The following is a 17,306-nucleotide window of genomic DNA, read 5'->3' as shown; positions in this document are numbered from 1 at the left end:
GTTGTATGGCAAAACATGCAGTATATGCTTGCCTCCCTTATGGAAGACTATTCTGCCGATTAGTCCGTTGAGTCTAGCCGTTTATCTCATCGATATCCTGGCTTTCAGCCAACCTAACGTTCCTTTGTGCTTACTGTTGACGTTGGCGTAGCTTAGTCACGTCAGTCAGGTTGTTTAGAACCACACTCGATGCGGTCTCGTGTGGTTTTTCAGCCGCATTTGGACGTTAGGCCACTGGCTGATGCTCCTGTTGACGTTCAAGACGTTCACTAACAATCTGAGTTGACTTGTTTTGACGCTGTGCGTCAACCTCCGCATTCTAGAGTTGTTTTGACTGCTCAGTCTAGGCAGTCAAAGCAGTCTCGAGTGGACGCTGTGCGTCCTCACGCACCTGTTGTCGTTGACAGTTCAGTTGTTGACAGTTCACAGACTGTCAAGCAGTTATATGATGTTGCGTTCTGGTCCGCTACTAATGCACCAGTGAGAGACTCAGCTTTTATCGGACAAGGTTCCTGTAGATGAGGAAGTTGCTGTTCTCCCTCCTACTGATATTCCCTTGAGGACTCTGTCAGATGGAGAGGAGCCTAAAGCTGCTTAGCCTCCTATGGACTTTAATTAAATCATGATGATTTTTTTAAGGATCTTCGTCTGGATCTTTTTGTAACTGCTGCTCCTCGTTCGCCTAAACGTCAGAGCTTACACTAGGCCTAGCTACTTCGAAGCTGTTGTTTTTAAGCTAGTGCTCTCTCGCTCTCCTAGAGAGCGTTACGTTGGCTAGGCGACTGGTTTTTCACCAGGAGGAGTTTGGGGGATACAGCCTTTGCTTTCCCTTCTTTTAAACTGGTTTATAGAGCGAGAGTCTGATATGACACGAGAGAAGTTCTCGGCTTGGGAGTTCATGCCTCTGCCCAGATAGACTTCTCAATTCTGGTATACTCTCCCTGGCGCCTAGCTAGGAGACGCTCCAAGTTGTTTACAGGTCAACTTCACAGCTGTTGTCGAGCCTTTGAAGTTTTGCTGTACTATTATGTCGCGCATAACAAGGCTTTCATGGATGGTAAAAGGTTCTGCCTCAGTCGCTAACCCCGTCTGTTGCCACACCTGCTCCCGTAGACCCTAAATGGGCTTTGCTGCAAGACATGCAGTCCAAGCTTGCGTCCTTGATAGAGGACTTAAATGCGGAGAAGAACCTTCTGGCCAACAACCTTCCAACCGGTCGGTTGTGCGCCCTGTTGACGCTGAGGTAACCTACTCGCGTCTGCCAGTTGAGGTGGTTCCTCCACCGATGCGACCCAGTGTGGGTTGCCAGCCGCACGTTGTCGTTAAGCGACGCTTGGAGGTGGTTGTTGACGTTCAGGACGTTCAACAACCAGCAGAGGTGACTTGTTTTGACGCAGTGCGTCAACCTCAGCAACCCGGTAGGGTGTTGACTGCACAACCCAGACGGTCTAGACAGTCTCGGGTTGACGCTGTGCTTCCTCGCGCACCCATGGTTGTTGACAGTTCACAGACTGTGCAGCAGTTCCATGATATTGCGTCCGGCTCTGTCACGCTTCCACCAGTGCGACCGGATTCAGCGAGCCAGACGTTGCCCCCTCCGTTGCCGTTTCCTAATCAGTTTCGGATGAGGAACCCTCTGATGAGGACGTTGCTGAACAACAAGACGATCAGCCCCCAGCCCTGCTATCCATCCAGAAGATGCTGAAGAAGGAACGCTGCTCAGTCAGGCTGTGGATGAGTCTGGTAGGGACACTGTCATCCGTGGATCAATTTGTGTCACTAGGAAGACTACACCTCCGTCCTCTTCTATACCATCTAGCTTTTCACTGGAAAAAGGACAAGACGCTATAAGCGGTCTCGATCCCGGTTTCCGAAAAGATAAAGTCTTGTCTGACTTGGTGAAAGGACAATATCAACCTAAGAGAGGGTCTTCCCCTGGCTGTTCATACTCCCAACCACGTTCTCTTCTCGGACGCATCGGACGTAGGCTGGGGTGCGACATTAGACGGTCGGGAATGCTCGGGGATATGGAACTCGAGTCAAAGGACAATGCATTTCAACTGCAAGGAGCTTCTGGCAGTACGTCTGGCCTGGAAAAGCTTTAGGTCTCTCCTTCAAGGCAGAGTGGTGGAGGTGAACTCGGACAACACCACGGCTTTGGCGTACATCTCCAAGCAAGGAGGGACCTACTCTCTGACGTTGTACGAGATCGCAAGGGACCTCCTCACCTGGTCAAAAGGTCTAAACATATCACTAGTAACGAGGTTCATCCAAGGCAACTTGAATGTCATGGCAGATTGTCTCAGTCGGAAGGGACAAATAATTCCAACAGAATGGACCCTCCACAAGGATGTATGCAAGAGACTTTGGGCCACCTGGGGCCAGCCAACCATAGATCTCTTCGCAACCTCGATGACCAAGAGGCTCCCAATATTTTGCTCACCAATCCCGGACCCAGCAGCAGTTCATATAGATGCCTTTCTCCTAGATTGGTCACATCTAGATCTATATGCATTCCCTCCGTTCAAGATTGTCAACAAGGTACTGCAGAAGTTCGCCTCTCACGAAGGGACAAGGTTGACGCTAGTTGCTCCCCTCTGGCCCGCGAGAGAATGGTTCACCGAGGTACTTCGATGGCTAGTAGACGTTCCCAGAACACTTCCCCTAAGGGTGGACCTTCTACGTCAGCCACACGTAAAGAAGGTACACCAAGGCCTCCACGCTCTTCGTCTGACTGCCTTCAGACTATCGAAAGACTCTCGAGAGCTAGAGGCTTTTCGAAGGAGGCAGCCAGAGCGATTGCTAGAGCAAGGAGAACATCCACCCTTAGAGTCTACCAATCGAAGTGGGAAATCTTCCGAAACTGGTGCAAGTCAGTATTCGTATCCTCGACCAGTTCCTCTGTAACTCAAATAGCTGACTTCCTCTTATATCTGAGGAAAGAACGATCTCTTTCAGCTCCCACTATCAAGGGTTACAGAAGCATGTTGGCATCAGTCTTCCGTCACAGAGGCTTAGATCTTTCCAACAATAAAGATCTACAGGACCTCCTTAAGTCTTTTGAGACCACGAAGGAGCGTCGTTTGGTTACACCTGGTTGGAATTTAGACGTGGTACTAAGATTCCTTATGTCAGACAGGTTCGAGCCGCTACAATCAGCCTCCCTGAAAGATCTCACCTTAAAGACTCTTTTCCTGGTATGCTTAACCACAGCTAAAAGAGTCAGTGAGATTCATGCCTTCAGCAAGAACATCGGATTCTCATCTGAAATGGCTACATGTTCTCTACAACTTGGTTTTCTAGCCAAAAACGAGCTGCCTTCTCGACCTTGGCCAAAATCGTTCGATATTCCAAGCTTATCGTATGGTTGGAAATGAACTAGAAAGAGTCTTATGCCCTGTAAGAGCTCTTAAGTTCTATTTAAAACGAATTAAACCTTTACGAGGCCCGTCTGAAGCTTGATGGTGTTCAGTTAAGAAACCATCTTTGCCTATGTCAAAGAATGCTTTATCCTATTTTTATCAGACTGTTAATACGAGAAGCTCATTCCCATCTGAATGAGGAAGACCAAGCTTTGCTGAAGGTAAGGACACACGAAGTTAGAGCTGTCGCAACTTCCGTGGCCTTTAAACAAAATAGATCTCTGCGAAGTATAATGGACGCAACCTATTGGAAAAGGAAGTCAGTGTTCGCGTCTTTTTATCTTAAGGATGTCCAGTCTCTTTACGAGAACTGCTACACTCTGGGACCATTCGTAGCAGCGAGTGCAGTAGTGGGTGAGGGCTCAACCACTACAATTCCCTAATTCCATAACCTTTTTAATCTTTCTCTTGAAATGTTTTTATTGTTGTTTTTGGGTTGTCCGGAAGGCTAAGAAGCCTTTCGCATCCTAGTTGATTTTGCGGGTGGTCAAAGTCATTTCTTGAGAAGCGCCTAGATTAGAGGTTTTGATGAGGTCCTGTTGTATGGGTTGCAACCCTTGATACTTCAGATCCTAGGGGTCGATCAGCATCCTAAGAGGATCGCGAGGCTCCGTAAGGAAGACGTACTTAAAAAGGCAGAGTAATTGTTCAAGTCGACTTCCTTACCAGGTACCTATTTATTTTGTTTAGTTATTTTGATAACTTCTAAAATGAAATAAAAATTCTTAGCTCATATGATGTAAACATATTTTGCTGGTCTCTACCCACCCCCCTGGGTGTGAATCAGCTATTATAATCACCGGCTAAGTTAAATATTGAAAAATGTTATTTTGATAATAAAATAAATTTTTGAATATACTTACCCGGTGATTATAAATTAAAGGACCCTCCCTTCCTCCCCAATAGAGACGCAGTGGAGCGAGGAGAAAATTGAGTTCTTTGTTTACATTGAGTACTGGGTATCTGGACGACAGATGGCGCTGTTAGGCACACCCGCAACCTGTGTAGCGATCGCTGGCGAATTTTTCCGTAGAGTTTTTCTGTCGAGCAACAGAGTTGCAGCTATTATAATCACCGGGTAAGTATATTCAAAAATTTATTTTATTATCAAAATAACATTATTTGTTCCTACATGAATACAAACCATCGTCATATAATGAAATAATAGAATTATATGACTTCAGCGAAACGGCTATCAAAATTTAACTAGGTACTGTAGTCATAACTATCAGTGGATACAGGGACACCCCAGTCACCTGCCATTTAGCAGGACTAGCACTTTGGACTTTAGCCACAAGAAGTACACAAATACTCTTGCAACCTCACTAACTCTGGATGTTTCAATTTTTTGCTTTCTTTCCAAAATAAATGGATAAGTGTATAGAAATGACGTTGTGTCAGAGTAAACTTGGATAAATTAAAAGGTATAAGGATATGCTGTTCTTTCTAAGTAAATCTGCAGCAAGAAATGTGACAGGTTTACGTGCAAACCTGTCATTAATTATCCGCAGTGCTCTATTACAAGACTTGACGCTTCAGACTTAAGCTCAAAAGACTTTACTTAGCATTAGCAGGGTAAAGAGAAAAACATCCTAGAACAATTTTTCTGTATAACTTAGTGACACCAGAAGTTATGCCTAAACCTCAACATGCAAGGGAGTTGGAGGTCCAAATGGGGCAAGGACTTACAAAGTTAAGAGTTACCTGGTCCTCTTTAGCACTCAGGAAGAACCTATCAGTGTCTCAGGTATCACGACAGGAGTTTGCTAACACTAGATAACCTTTACCTCCAACTACCTTTACCCAAAGTCTCTCACGAGACAAGATGCATTTCATCCGAGATAGCAGTTTCATCATAAGCCTAGAAATAAAGATAGAAGAACTGGCCTACTCTTACTTCCCCCTCTCTTTGAGGGTGCAGCATTCTTAGCCACTACGAATTGGGCTGGACATTAGATGCAGGTGAGCTTCATAACCTTGCAACCTTCCTTTACAACAGGATGTGTTAAGAAGTATCTTCCCCAGGCTCCCAGACTAGGGGGAGGGTGGATAGAATGTATTCAACCCATATCTTATAATAGCTATGAATGCATTAAGACAACAATACCCAATAAGGGTATAGCCTTTCCTTAGACCAAGTACCAAGACCAAGTATGGGCCTAACCTAATTATTATTATTATTATTATTATTATTATTATTATTATTATTATTATTATTATTATTATTATTACTACTACTACTTGCTAAGCTACAACTCTAGTTGGAAAGGGAACATGGTATAAGCCCAATGGCTCCAACAGGGAAAATAGCCCAGTAAGGAAAAGAAATTAAATAAACTACAAGAGAAGTAATTAAGAATTAAAATAAAATATTCTAAGAACTGTAACAACATTAGATATTTCTTATATAAACTATAAAAAGATACATATCAGAGTGTTCAACATAAAAATATAGATTACCGGTACTTTGAAGATTTATGATTTTTTTTATTTTATTTATGACAAAAATATAGTTTATTTCTTTTTCTATTTATTTTCAAAACACCTTTTAGTTGAATGGATAAAGGATAACAATTTTCATTAGTGGTATATAGATATTGGTGAATATTTTTACTCACTCATGTTTAGCTAAATTTGATGTTGAATAGAATTTTACTGATATTTTATAGACAATTAAGACTTGAAAGCTATTTAGACCTATCTGAATTAGCTGCATATTTTGTTTGTAAACTGGATTTCACTTTCAGTCAGAAGTGAATTTCTGAATGATATACTATATTACAGAGATATACCGAGGGTATACCCCTATGAAAAATAGTTTTGGTAAAGAGTTGTCTATTAATTTTTTATGCTTAACCTTTTGAAGTGGCTTTCAAGTTTTCTCATTAATTAACCTGTTTAAACAATAACAGAATTGTAAAGTGATTTTCGTGTAAGTTTTTTATGCAGTTGCATTTTCTTGCAAATGAAACAGCTAAGTTTTACTTGATATTTTTCGCAGGCATCGCTGTCGATGTTAATGTCCTCTGAAGGCTCTGTGTCACAAGAAGATTTGATATCAAAACTTCGCACTGTCATCAATGAAAATTTGGAATTGAAAGGTAAATAACAGAAACTATTTTGGAGGTTGTTTATGATCACTTTTGAAGGAAAATTTTATTTTTAGTATATTTTAGTCTGCATAAATATGACTGAAAAAAATATATGTACTGTACTCAGGTTGAGACAGTTCTGTCAACGAATTCCAAATTCAAGGGAAGGTCTGATTATAGACGTGCATCACTTGTGCATTACTAAACAGTAAAGTACCATAATATGTCTAATTGGAGGTCTTGAATGATAACGGCATGCTGACTGGTTTAAATGATTTGTATCATTATGCATTGTACAATATCATCTTAGTGGTTTATCGTGACTGATTTTTGGACAGAGACCATAGCGCAGAACAACCTAGCCCTCCGTCAGCAGCTGGGTCTGGTTGTAAAATGGAACCAGCAGAAAGAGTTAATTCAACAGCAGCATCGCCAGCAAGTCAGTGAAGTGGCACAACAGCTATCCAAACTCCAACAAGAAAATGTTACTCTTAGGGCTTCCTTTTTGGGGTCTAAGGTAAGCTTTATTTCTGTTCATTAAATAACATTAATGTAATTTTGATTATAAAATTTGTTTTATTTCTGAACTCTCCTGATGTTCATGTTGGTTTGTCCCTGAAGCCAACTCAATAGCGACATTATCCTGCAAAAAATAAAGATAAAGGTTCCCTTTCTTCCCTTCAAGAGGCCACGCTTCTCACCCATCAACGTAACATCTGGTGACTAATAGTAACTCGAGGTATGGCTTGGCCTTAACTACACTTATTAGTCTCGAAGTTGCAACTAATTTTCTATCCTCTTAAACTTATTTAGTGGGAAAGGGGTGAGCATGTACATGAACATCAGGTAAGTATAGATATAACAAATTTTATTATTAAAATCTCATTTATTTCCATAAATCTCCCCTGATATTTATTTTGGTAGCTCAAACATTCTGATGGAGGTCTGTCATGAAGGAAAGAGATAGAAATTTAAACTCCTAAATAATACTTGGTTTTACACCAGACTCACCTCCTTGTGTAGTGACTCGGTACCAAACCATCACAGCTAAGGTTATAACTTGATGCTCTAGATTGTATTTCTAATAAGAGTACAGTATTTAGATACATTAGTAAAACTAAAGGAAACCAAACTTTTATTAAACCACATTACCAGAAGCTACTAAGGCACCTAGAGTCCAGCAATCTTGGTAAGAAATTCAGTATTCTTTAAGATGAAGCTCAGTGAATACAAATTGGTGCACTATTAGCTGTAGCTAAAAGTTTTTCCGAAGAAAGATTTTTACAAAATTTCAGCAATGTAATTGCAATAATAATATAATACACTCTAACCTTCAAGTCTTTTCTCTGACATGAAATCAACTCTCTTGGGAGCCTGTATGACCAATCTTTTAGCCAGAAAAGATGTAGCATTTGGACAAAGGAAAATTAAAAAACCTAACCCCCAAATACAAATTAGGAACATTACTTTAGTGTCTGGAGTCTTGGCTTAGATACCTCTACAATAATACTAGAATCTGATAAATCAAACTCTGAATGTTTGAAGACCGTATGAAGCATGGAACTAAAAACCCTAAAGATCTGAGGTAGACAGCTACTAGGAAAATTTTAGCCAAGGATAGTTAAGAACTTGTCAAGTTAATATATGTGCTGTCAAAGCAAGTACTCACAACATTGTGTTAGCTCAGAATGCCAGCAAAGGAAATAAGATCCTCTTTTGTGGACAGATTCTTTTCGTAAGAAATGAAGTTCCAAACTACCGTATTATCCAAACAAGTCTTAGTTACCAGCCCATTTATAGACTTCCACCAATCAAATTGAACATTGCATTGACTTTGACAAGCTTGTTAGTAGGCTGCCCACTCTCTTTGCAGACAATAAGGAGCCCTTAGTGTCATCATATTGTTCATTGATACAACATAATCCAAACTTGTCTTGTCCTGATCCAGTTTATCACATGTCAGAACATCGCAAACTGGTGACAAGTATACCGATTGGATTCAACCAGTCCTGTAACATGGTAACCACTTATCATGCTAGGGGCCCCAGAGCTGATGAACAAAAAACCTATCTTATTGTCAAAATATGTTGCAAACTTACCAACATTTTTATCGTTTCTACCAATCCAAACCCCTAGAAATACTTCAAGAAGTAAATACCATTTGTTAGAAAGAGCTGCACCCCTAGTTGGAAAAGCAGAATGTTACAAGGCAAAGGAAAAGAGCTCCAATAAAGACATCAACCTAGTACGGAAAATGAATGGAGAAGCAAAGAATAAATCATAGAATAGGGAAAAGAGTAACACATATCAAGATGAAATAGCAGTGGTTAATAAATGTGTAACAGGTAGACTATAAAACTGTCAACAAAGAAACTTTTGCAGCTACTTTGAACTTCTGAAATGGGTTTTTAATTGTTTTAAAATTGCATTGGATAGATTTTAATTTCTTGTAATGTTCTGAACCATCCACTAGCAATTTTTATATTTTTCTTATTTAGTGAAATATCTTTTCAGGCTCCGGAAGGCAGTGAGGCAAGGTTTAGAGAGGTAGATGAGACCATTAAATTGTTGAATACTCGTTTAGAGGTATCAGAAAGGAATTTGAGGCAAGTCCAAGAAGAAAGAGAGAAACTTATAGCACAGAGGTCTAGACATGAAGGGGATATTACTCTTCTAAAGGTTAGTAGGAACAGTAATGTGTGAGTACTTAATTTTTTTTTACCATAGATGCCAATCTGTAAAACACCCTAGTAAAATTGTGTAATAATTGTTTGTGCCTAGTATGACACGACCCCGTTTTAGCAGCAATATATTTCAACTTAACCTTGCCAAACCTAACCTAAAATGCAGGGTCATAACCTGACTAGATATTTCCTGTACCCGCTAATCAAACTCAACCCAGAGCACTGTACATCACTCAATGCTGCTTTTTCATATAGGTATATAGCTCTTGTCAAACACCCTGATACTATCCTTCATTTGGGTTGAATGTAGTTTGTTGGGACAGGCGATATCTTTCTTATTACTTGTCAAATCATTTTCTTTATGGGGAAAATGTTCTTTACTATGAACCGATATACCATAATAGGAAGTTATTTTATCATTTTAAATAATACTGTATTATAATTTACCTTTACCACGGCAATTTTTTCAGCAAATTATATACATGCAGACAATTGTAATGGAAAACAATGGCATTTTTTCAGTGCTCTGACAAAATTTATTTCATGCTGGTTTCTATTACTTTCTAAATTTAATATCCCACTGTTTATTTCCAAATATGTTTCTTATCGATAATTTTTTCAGTGTGACTTAACCACCACACGTAGTGAGCTAGAACGTCTACAGCTCGAAAGATTTGAGCTGCTAAGTACTGCCAATGAGCTACGACAGCAGCTACGACAGGTCAGGGAAGGAGCAGCAGCTAAAGCCAGATCTCTTGAAGCAAGTCCTGTCTATGGTAATTTCCAAATTCATTTTTGTGGTTAATGTGCTGTGAAGACTCCAAAAATTTTCCTTTAAACGTCTAGAATAGGGAATCCAATACAACATAAGTTACCAAAGAAATTTTGTCTCCCCTGCTCGAGGGCCAGTGTTTTAACATGTAAAGGATGGACTCTTCTCTTCTCCACGAAAGAAAAACTTTCCAGGAAGATGGAAAGGAAGGTGGTACCCTTCAAACTCACCTGGCAGTGCAACGAGTACTCAGACACCCTTTGAGGTTCCAGTAAAGTGCTCTCTCTCCCACGGAGAGAAAAGGTAGGAGTGACGCAATGCCACTCTTATCGATTGGCCTCTTGGACTTCTTCAGTGATGTTTTCTAAACATTATACAGTACTCCCCAAAATGGCAATGAAGACTCTCATCAGAGATGAGGTAGTGGAGAAGGAAGAACTATAAAGTTGGCCTTCTAAGGGTTATCCATACTAACATCAACGACACTTCAATGAAGAAAGAGAGCCCATGCACTCTATGAAGAGATAGCACCACCAGGAAATGCTTCTCCAGCACTACACTAATAAGAGGAAAAAGGCAGCACCCCTCTTCTTCAATTTGGCAGTAGTAGAAACGCCTTCCGCCAAATATTTCTCATTTAACGGAGCTAGTAATACTAGTGTCAACTTATGTGCTACTGGAAAGATGGTGTCTTGGTGCAAGTTAGTTTTTAATCAGTATTGTCTCCAGTATTAATGTTGGTTTTAGGTAATGATATGACATGGGTTGTCAGATGATTTCAGCATTGGAGGTGCTGTGACGAGTTCAGTTGCACTTGAACTCGAGTCTCCCTTATACACACTAAGTATGTGCTTTGCACATTGAAACACTGGTCCTAGAGCAGGAGAAACAATATGTCTGAGAATTTATGTCGATGGGATTCACTGTTCTTGCCTTTTACAGGAAAGTCCTTGGAGACCACACAGCACCAAGATAATATTAAGAAAATATTTTAATATTTCTAATTTCCTTGCTAACTTTTATACTGTAGTTGTAATTATAACCTACAGTAGGCTACAATACTAGGATCAGTTATTTGTCATTTAGGTGATTAAGTGCACTTGAATTCCAGTTTATTAAGTATCACTATTAGCTTACAGTAGTTATGAAAAATAGCTTAACCAGACTACTGATCTCATAGTGTTAGCTTTCATGTGGATGACAAAATTACTGTACCTTGTAAAGAAAGACAAGTTGTTAAGTATAAGATTCGTAAACCTTTAGTCAGCAGTAAATAGCTACAGTATTGTCAAACTTCATGGCAATTGATTACCTGTGAAATATTTTATGATTGTGATTTCCAACAGGGGTAAAACAATTAAATTCAATGTGGGGGAATTTTATTTTTTATTTGTTCCGACTTGAATAGAAACCATCATCTTGTAATTGGAGTATTTGCTTTCAACATCAGCTGGATACAGCTGTTAAAACTATAATAGTGTGGTACAGTTGTAGTTACAGCCGGATGGCGTGAAGTCCTGCCCACCCGACAGTCCCCTGAGCTCCCACTGTTTTCAATCTCCAGAGCACAGATGTACTCCCAACATCTGTTCAAGGTTTCCACCATTGCTTGCTCAGCTCACTATTTAATTGACCAAGAAACTTACAGTTTCTGCTCCCCAGTTCTAATCCATCGGCAGTGTTTGAGTATTCCATCCAACATCCTGAGGGATTTTATATGCTTTCCCCTTTCCACCCACCTTCCTTTTTTTGCTGATCACTTAACAGTCGGCGGCGACAGCAAGGTTCGGTTTAACCCTGATCACTCCCAAGTGACCACACGTCAAGTGGTATCCTGATCAGCTGTTTTCTATCCGCGTGAAGGATGGCAAATAAGGCTTCAACCCTTAAGATTGTCTTCAGCTAGCCTAGTCCTGACAAAGCAGGTATGAAACGACATAACTTTGCCTGTGACATAAGTCATTCTGAAAGATAGAGGATATCCATCATCTTAGTTGAGAATTTCTTGTTCAGGACCTAGAATCCAGCCGTTCACGACTTCAAGTCCATCATCTCTTCCATACAAAATATGATTAGTGGAGACCAGGATGACTTGTCTTCTTTTCTGGGAAGTCAGTACAATTCCTCCCCCAGCAATGAAAGGAATAAAGAAAAAGATCTCAGAACTCTGTTTTTTCTGGCTTTGTGGGATAATATGTGCTTTAACTGCTTGTGAGGAGACTAAAGGATCATCCTGGATTTGTGCACACGAGGTCAGACATATTAGATCTACCCCTAATATCAGGAAGAACCTGTATAGGGGCACAATTCTTGAAGACGAGCGTTGGTCAACAACAGAACCTTCTTTGCTGATTCCTATTATAAAATACACAGGTCCCTGGATACCAGTATCCTTGGCCCTATCTTAGTTGCTTAACAGATCATGTAGCAAACGTAACTCCTTTTTTGGTGTCTTGTCTATTATAGTGATCACCTTTTTACCTCTTCTTTCTTTCCATTCCTTGGAGTGCACCAGCCAGTCTGTTATTTGCTGGAATGGATGATACATGCAGTTGAGCCACCTGATCAAACAGCTTTTCTTTGCAAGAAGTTTTTCTTAAGAATGGACAAATGTATGCAGCTATTTTCTCATAATGACCAAACATTTAGACAACATATCCTCCATGGACATAGGTTCTTCCATGACTGTCTGTCAGTCTAAGATAGTGACCTAGTCTAACAACTGCCTCATCTTTGTGTACAGGTTGTTAAGAGGTTTAAAAGGAGTCACCACTTTTACTCCTATAAAGGATATATAGCCAGTTGGTTAAAGAGACTTCCTTCCTCTTTAAGATAAATCTCTTATTAAAGAATGAGGGTTTGTATTCGTGAAGGAACAAATCACAAGGTTTTAACTAATGTGCATTTTACCTAACAATACAAACCTGAGTTTAAGTTACATTTCCCACCTCAACCATTGCACAAGTCCTAGATTTAAGGTCAAAGGGGGAGCTCAGTAGGTAAAGCTTCTCAGCCAACTGTGAGTACTTACCACCACCTCTGTAAGGTTATAACAGCCTTATACAGCTTTGCTAAAAGCATACTACTGTTGAAGGATTAAGGTTTGCACAGTTATGAAAAATACAAATTAATTTTTAAAAATTTGTGATATTAAGAATGTTTTAAGCTTTAGCAAGCTTCTTGAAAAATTAGGAACTCTTAGGAGCTATAACTTTGTAGGGTCGGTAATGGTAAGCAATTTTTTATTGTACCTTAGGTGAAAATGTAATGCAAGTAGTTGCAGTGTATCATCACTGTTGTGTATGCATGGAGCCTTGCCATTTTGGTTGCACCATAAATTGAGGCTTTGCGGTTTTTTCATAAAATATTAGAATAATTTTTCCTGTGTGAACTGATTGTTTAATATTGTTAGTTCAAGTACCATGGTATACTGCAGCTTAAGTAAATAACTAAATTTTATGAAAATATATGTACAAAATTCTGTTTTTCAAACTGTATATTATAGTGTTATAATCTGTTTGTACTGAATATTTCTAACAGAGGGTATGGGCATTCTTGGAGAAGAAGCTTTCCAGAAGCTTAAAGATCAGCTAAAACGGGAGCAGGATACTACTGCAACTCTACTGCAAGAGCTTCACGACACTCGTAATCAGGTAACCTACTGATATACATCACAGTTTATGATATTGATCTATACTGAAATGGCTGGTTTTTTATTTTAAAGTCTCCATTATAAATTATATTGCTGCCTTAGAGTATAGCTTCCTTTAAATTTTAAGTTCTTTGTCTAATTTTGTTTAAGGATTGCTCAACTTCAGGTATACAGAGTAAGTCATTTATCTGTTTATGATATTTTCTTGATTTGTAATCACTTCGTTAAGACTTAGAATATTTAAATGTATTCAGTTAAAGCTCAAATTTACCAGACATTTGCCTGTAACATTTATCTAAAGTTTTATTGATATATTGTTTGAGTTTGGTTAAAACTTTATATAAATTATGTCAATTGTTAAAATATTTAAAATAAGCCAGATTTTTTAAATACAGGGTACATTTTTTGCTAAAGCATGTTTCTTGTTCACTAATAGCCATGACAACTAACATTCTTTCCTGAATTTAGCAATGGTAATTGTCAAAGAATTTTAACTACATGCTTAGAAACTTATTGGATGAATTTATCTTTTAAAATTTCTTACTTCCTCATACATTACAGTGTGTGGTATTGGCGAAGAAGTACTGTAGTAATAAACCATTTAACAAGATTATTGTCTAAAGTTTAATCATAATGATGCAGGTTGAAGGTCTGGAGTCAGAAATGCAGAGAGCTCAAGAGGAAGCGTCACTTCTTCGGGAACGAAATCGTAACTTGCAAGGAAAAGTTGATTCTCCTCTCATTCAAGCTGCTTCTCCAACTACTCCTACTGGCATATCAAAGCAGGTATATCTAGAATATTACATTGAAGCTTGCTGAAGAATGAGTATACAGTATAGCTGACATTGCTGTATTACACAAAGCATACGATTTGTCACTGAAATTAAGTACTGTATTTATTGAGAAACTTTTAAAGTACATAGATCATTTTGATATACAGGTATACACACTGACAGTGCTAGCATAATATATTCTTGTCTTAGTATTTTCTGGGCAAATTTTATGCTTTAGGGATATTTAGTTACCATTCTCAGGTGGTTGGTGGTCTCTGTTTTGCTATATCATAACCTATTTGCCGCTCTTGTCAATTGGTGTATGATGTAAGCTCGGTGTCCTAGCATATCTTAACCCTTTTACCCCCAACGCTATTTGGAACTTTCCAACCCTTAACCCCCAGGCGTTTTCTTTTTCAAGCACGTTTTGCAGTATATTGTTTTAAAATTGCGCTAACAACCTTAATTTTCGTCATAGAGAAGTCAGGTTGGTCTCATTATTTTGGAAAATGCCTGAAGTTTCACATAAAGTTATCAAAAATATGCAAATAAAATGTAAATAGGAGTTTTTTGGAAGGACGTACCGGTACGTCCAAGGGGGTAAAGGGATGAGTTTTGTGAAACATACCAGTACGTCCATTTGGGGTAAAAGGGTTAATGAGGGTGCATGACACATATAAAACTTTCTTTTATTTGTATTTTTGATGTTACTGTTGATCATAAAGGAAATGCTTATTTAGTTAATGGGTTGTGATTTGGAGGTAAGTATGGAAAATAATAGAATAGATTTTAGTATCAAATTTTTTATCTCTATATAATGTGTAATGCTGACCACATTTGATTCCAGGATCCAGTAGATGCCATGGAAAAGAAACGTCTCAAGGAGGAGGCAGCTATGTTAAGAGAAGAGGTTAGTATTACAGTAATTAGATTTTATTCTATGCAATGAAATAGAGTAGCAGATTGCTTTGGCAGTACATCTGAAACCTTACAATCTCTTTACTTTACTCATAAGTGCAATAACAGTTTGTTATACTTGGGAATGTGCAAAAACAAAAAAAGGAAAATTGTAAATGGAAAGTTTATATACTTTCGTGCTTGCAGTTCTGAATGCATAACCTCGGAAAACTTTTAAAATGTCTTTATACATTACAATACAGTACAGTACTTTGAAAATCTATCACAGGAGTTACAATGTTACAAAGTCTTTCTCTGCATTTACTTAATGGCACCTCTATGCACTTAATTAAATTTGTGAACACTTTGAGTCAGTAATGATGTAAATATAAGAAAACAATTTTTATGTCAATATTGCAATCTCAATTAATAGGAAATGGTTTTATGAAAAATTGGTTATGTTTTTTATACTTAATCTTCTAATAGGGTTTTTCTCTCATTCAAATAAAAGACTGAAATTTTTAGATTATCAAGTCCAGTGTCAGTTGCAATTAATTTTTATATTAGTCCTACCTTTGTCTCCTCTCAAAAGTCAAGTCCCAAAATTATAATGTAACTGAAGATATACTTTGATATATTCAATTGTTATTAATCATTTTAGGTTGACACTCTTGAGGCAGCTCTTAGCAGTGAGAGACAGAAAAATTCTGAAGATCGGCTAGCACTCACTAGGTCTCATGCGGAAATTAACCGTCTGAAGAAGGAGCTCCAAGAAATGAGAGACAAGAGTGACCGAGACTCGCAAAATGACCAATACTATGAAGTTAAGGTAAGTTCTTTTTTGTATATAAGAGTTCTACTATTATTAAAACCATTTTGGGAAATTCTCTAATAACTTTAGTCCCATATAAGAGAAATTTCATGCAAAATTTAAAGCTTTAGAATGGGTTCAATAACCCTAGTTGTACTGTATATTGTGTCTAGATAGCCAATCCTAGAAATCACTACAAATAAAAAATGTATCAACTCTAAATATTTAGGCATTCCACAAAAAATAATCCTACATTACTTCCATGTGTTCATTCTTTTGATGAATATGCAGTAAACTATTGCTTTAGAATTAATATTATGAAGTGTAAAACATTGGTCCAAACAATTATATTTTCACATAGAAAGTATTTGAAAATGTTACAAAGTGGAAAAATATATCAATGAATCATTAATCCTTATTTGTTGATTGCACAGTGTAGTACCTTAAAAGAACAGTCAGAAATTTTACAGATAGTCTTGATTAAAGTGAGCTTCTTGAGAAGAAGCAATATAAACATCAGGGGAGATTCATAGAAATGAATACCATATTTCTGTAATTTATATAAACTTTTGAGCTCTTTTTAATCAGACTTTTTAGGAAACTAATCCTTTGATATCTGGTTCTAGATAAAATCCATCAGTGAGAAGTATGATGAAGCAACAGCTAAACTCATGTCGTACGAGGAACTACTGGCAGCCAAAAATGAAGAGCTTTCCCGGATCAAAAAGGAACTTGGTAAGACGAAGGCATCTTTGACTGAAAGGACTAGTGAAGGTGAAACTATAGCCATCCTAAGGGCTCAGGTAATTGCACCAAGGCTATGCACGGTAGAAATTCTGTATTATATTGTAAATCACCATTGAGATTTAACTAATTGACTACTGTATTTTCAAACTTTAATGTCTTGAGGTAACAAATAAGTAATTTTTATGAATTTCGATAGGTTGAAGTCTACCAGGGAGATTTCAGGGCTGAACGTGAAGCCCGAGAGGCTCTGGCTACTGACAGAGAAAAGCTGCGTGATGAAGTACGTCATCTACAGACCCGAAATACGCAGTTAGTAGATGAATTAGAGGCATATCAGAGAAGACACTTGCATCAAGGGTAAATAAATTATTTGAACTTGTGAGGAATTTCTTTCTTATTTGTGTGAAAACTTTTTTGTCTTGTTTATCATATGTGCAAAGCAATAGGTGAAAGTTT

The 17,306-nt window shown here is 38.3% G+C and overlaps 1 protein-coding gene across 2 annotated transcripts in view; it reads left to right on the top strand.

Annotated features, from left to right (window-relative positions):
* Positions 1-17,306, top strand: part of LOC137652413 (optineurin-like) — a 39,098-nt gene that overhangs the window by 18,481 nt on the left and 3,311 nt on the right. For both annotated transcript variants that reach the window (XM_068385807.1, XM_068385808.1), the window contains 10 exons: positions 6,424-6,523; positions 6,853-7,031; positions 9,029-9,193; positions 9,821-9,974; positions 13,511-13,623; positions 14,265-14,408; positions 15,243-15,305; positions 15,954-16,121; positions 16,730-16,906; positions 17,047-17,207. In XM_068385807.1, the coding sequence (XP_068241908.1) occupies positions 6,424-6,523; positions 6,853-7,031; positions 9,029-9,193; positions 9,821-9,974; positions 13,511-13,623; positions 14,265-14,408; positions 15,243-15,305; positions 15,954-16,121; positions 16,730-16,906; positions 17,047-17,207 (1,424 nt within the window). The remainder of the gene's footprint in view (positions 1-6,423; positions 6,524-6,852; positions 7,032-9,028; positions 9,194-9,820; positions 9,975-13,510; positions 13,624-14,264; positions 14,409-15,242; positions 15,306-15,953; positions 16,122-16,729; positions 16,907-17,046; positions 17,208-17,306) is intronic.

Source organism: Palaemon carinicauda, chromosome 13 (assembly GCF_036898095.1).
Source record: "Palaemon carinicauda isolate YSFRI2023 chromosome 13, ASM3689809v2, whole genome shotgun sequence".
Taxonomy (NCBI): Eukaryota; Metazoa; Arthropoda; class Malacostraca; order Decapoda; family Palaemonidae; genus Palaemon; species Palaemon carinicauda.
Note: the sequence above shows the minus strand (reverse complement) of the source record. Positions and strands in the feature narration are given on the sequence as shown.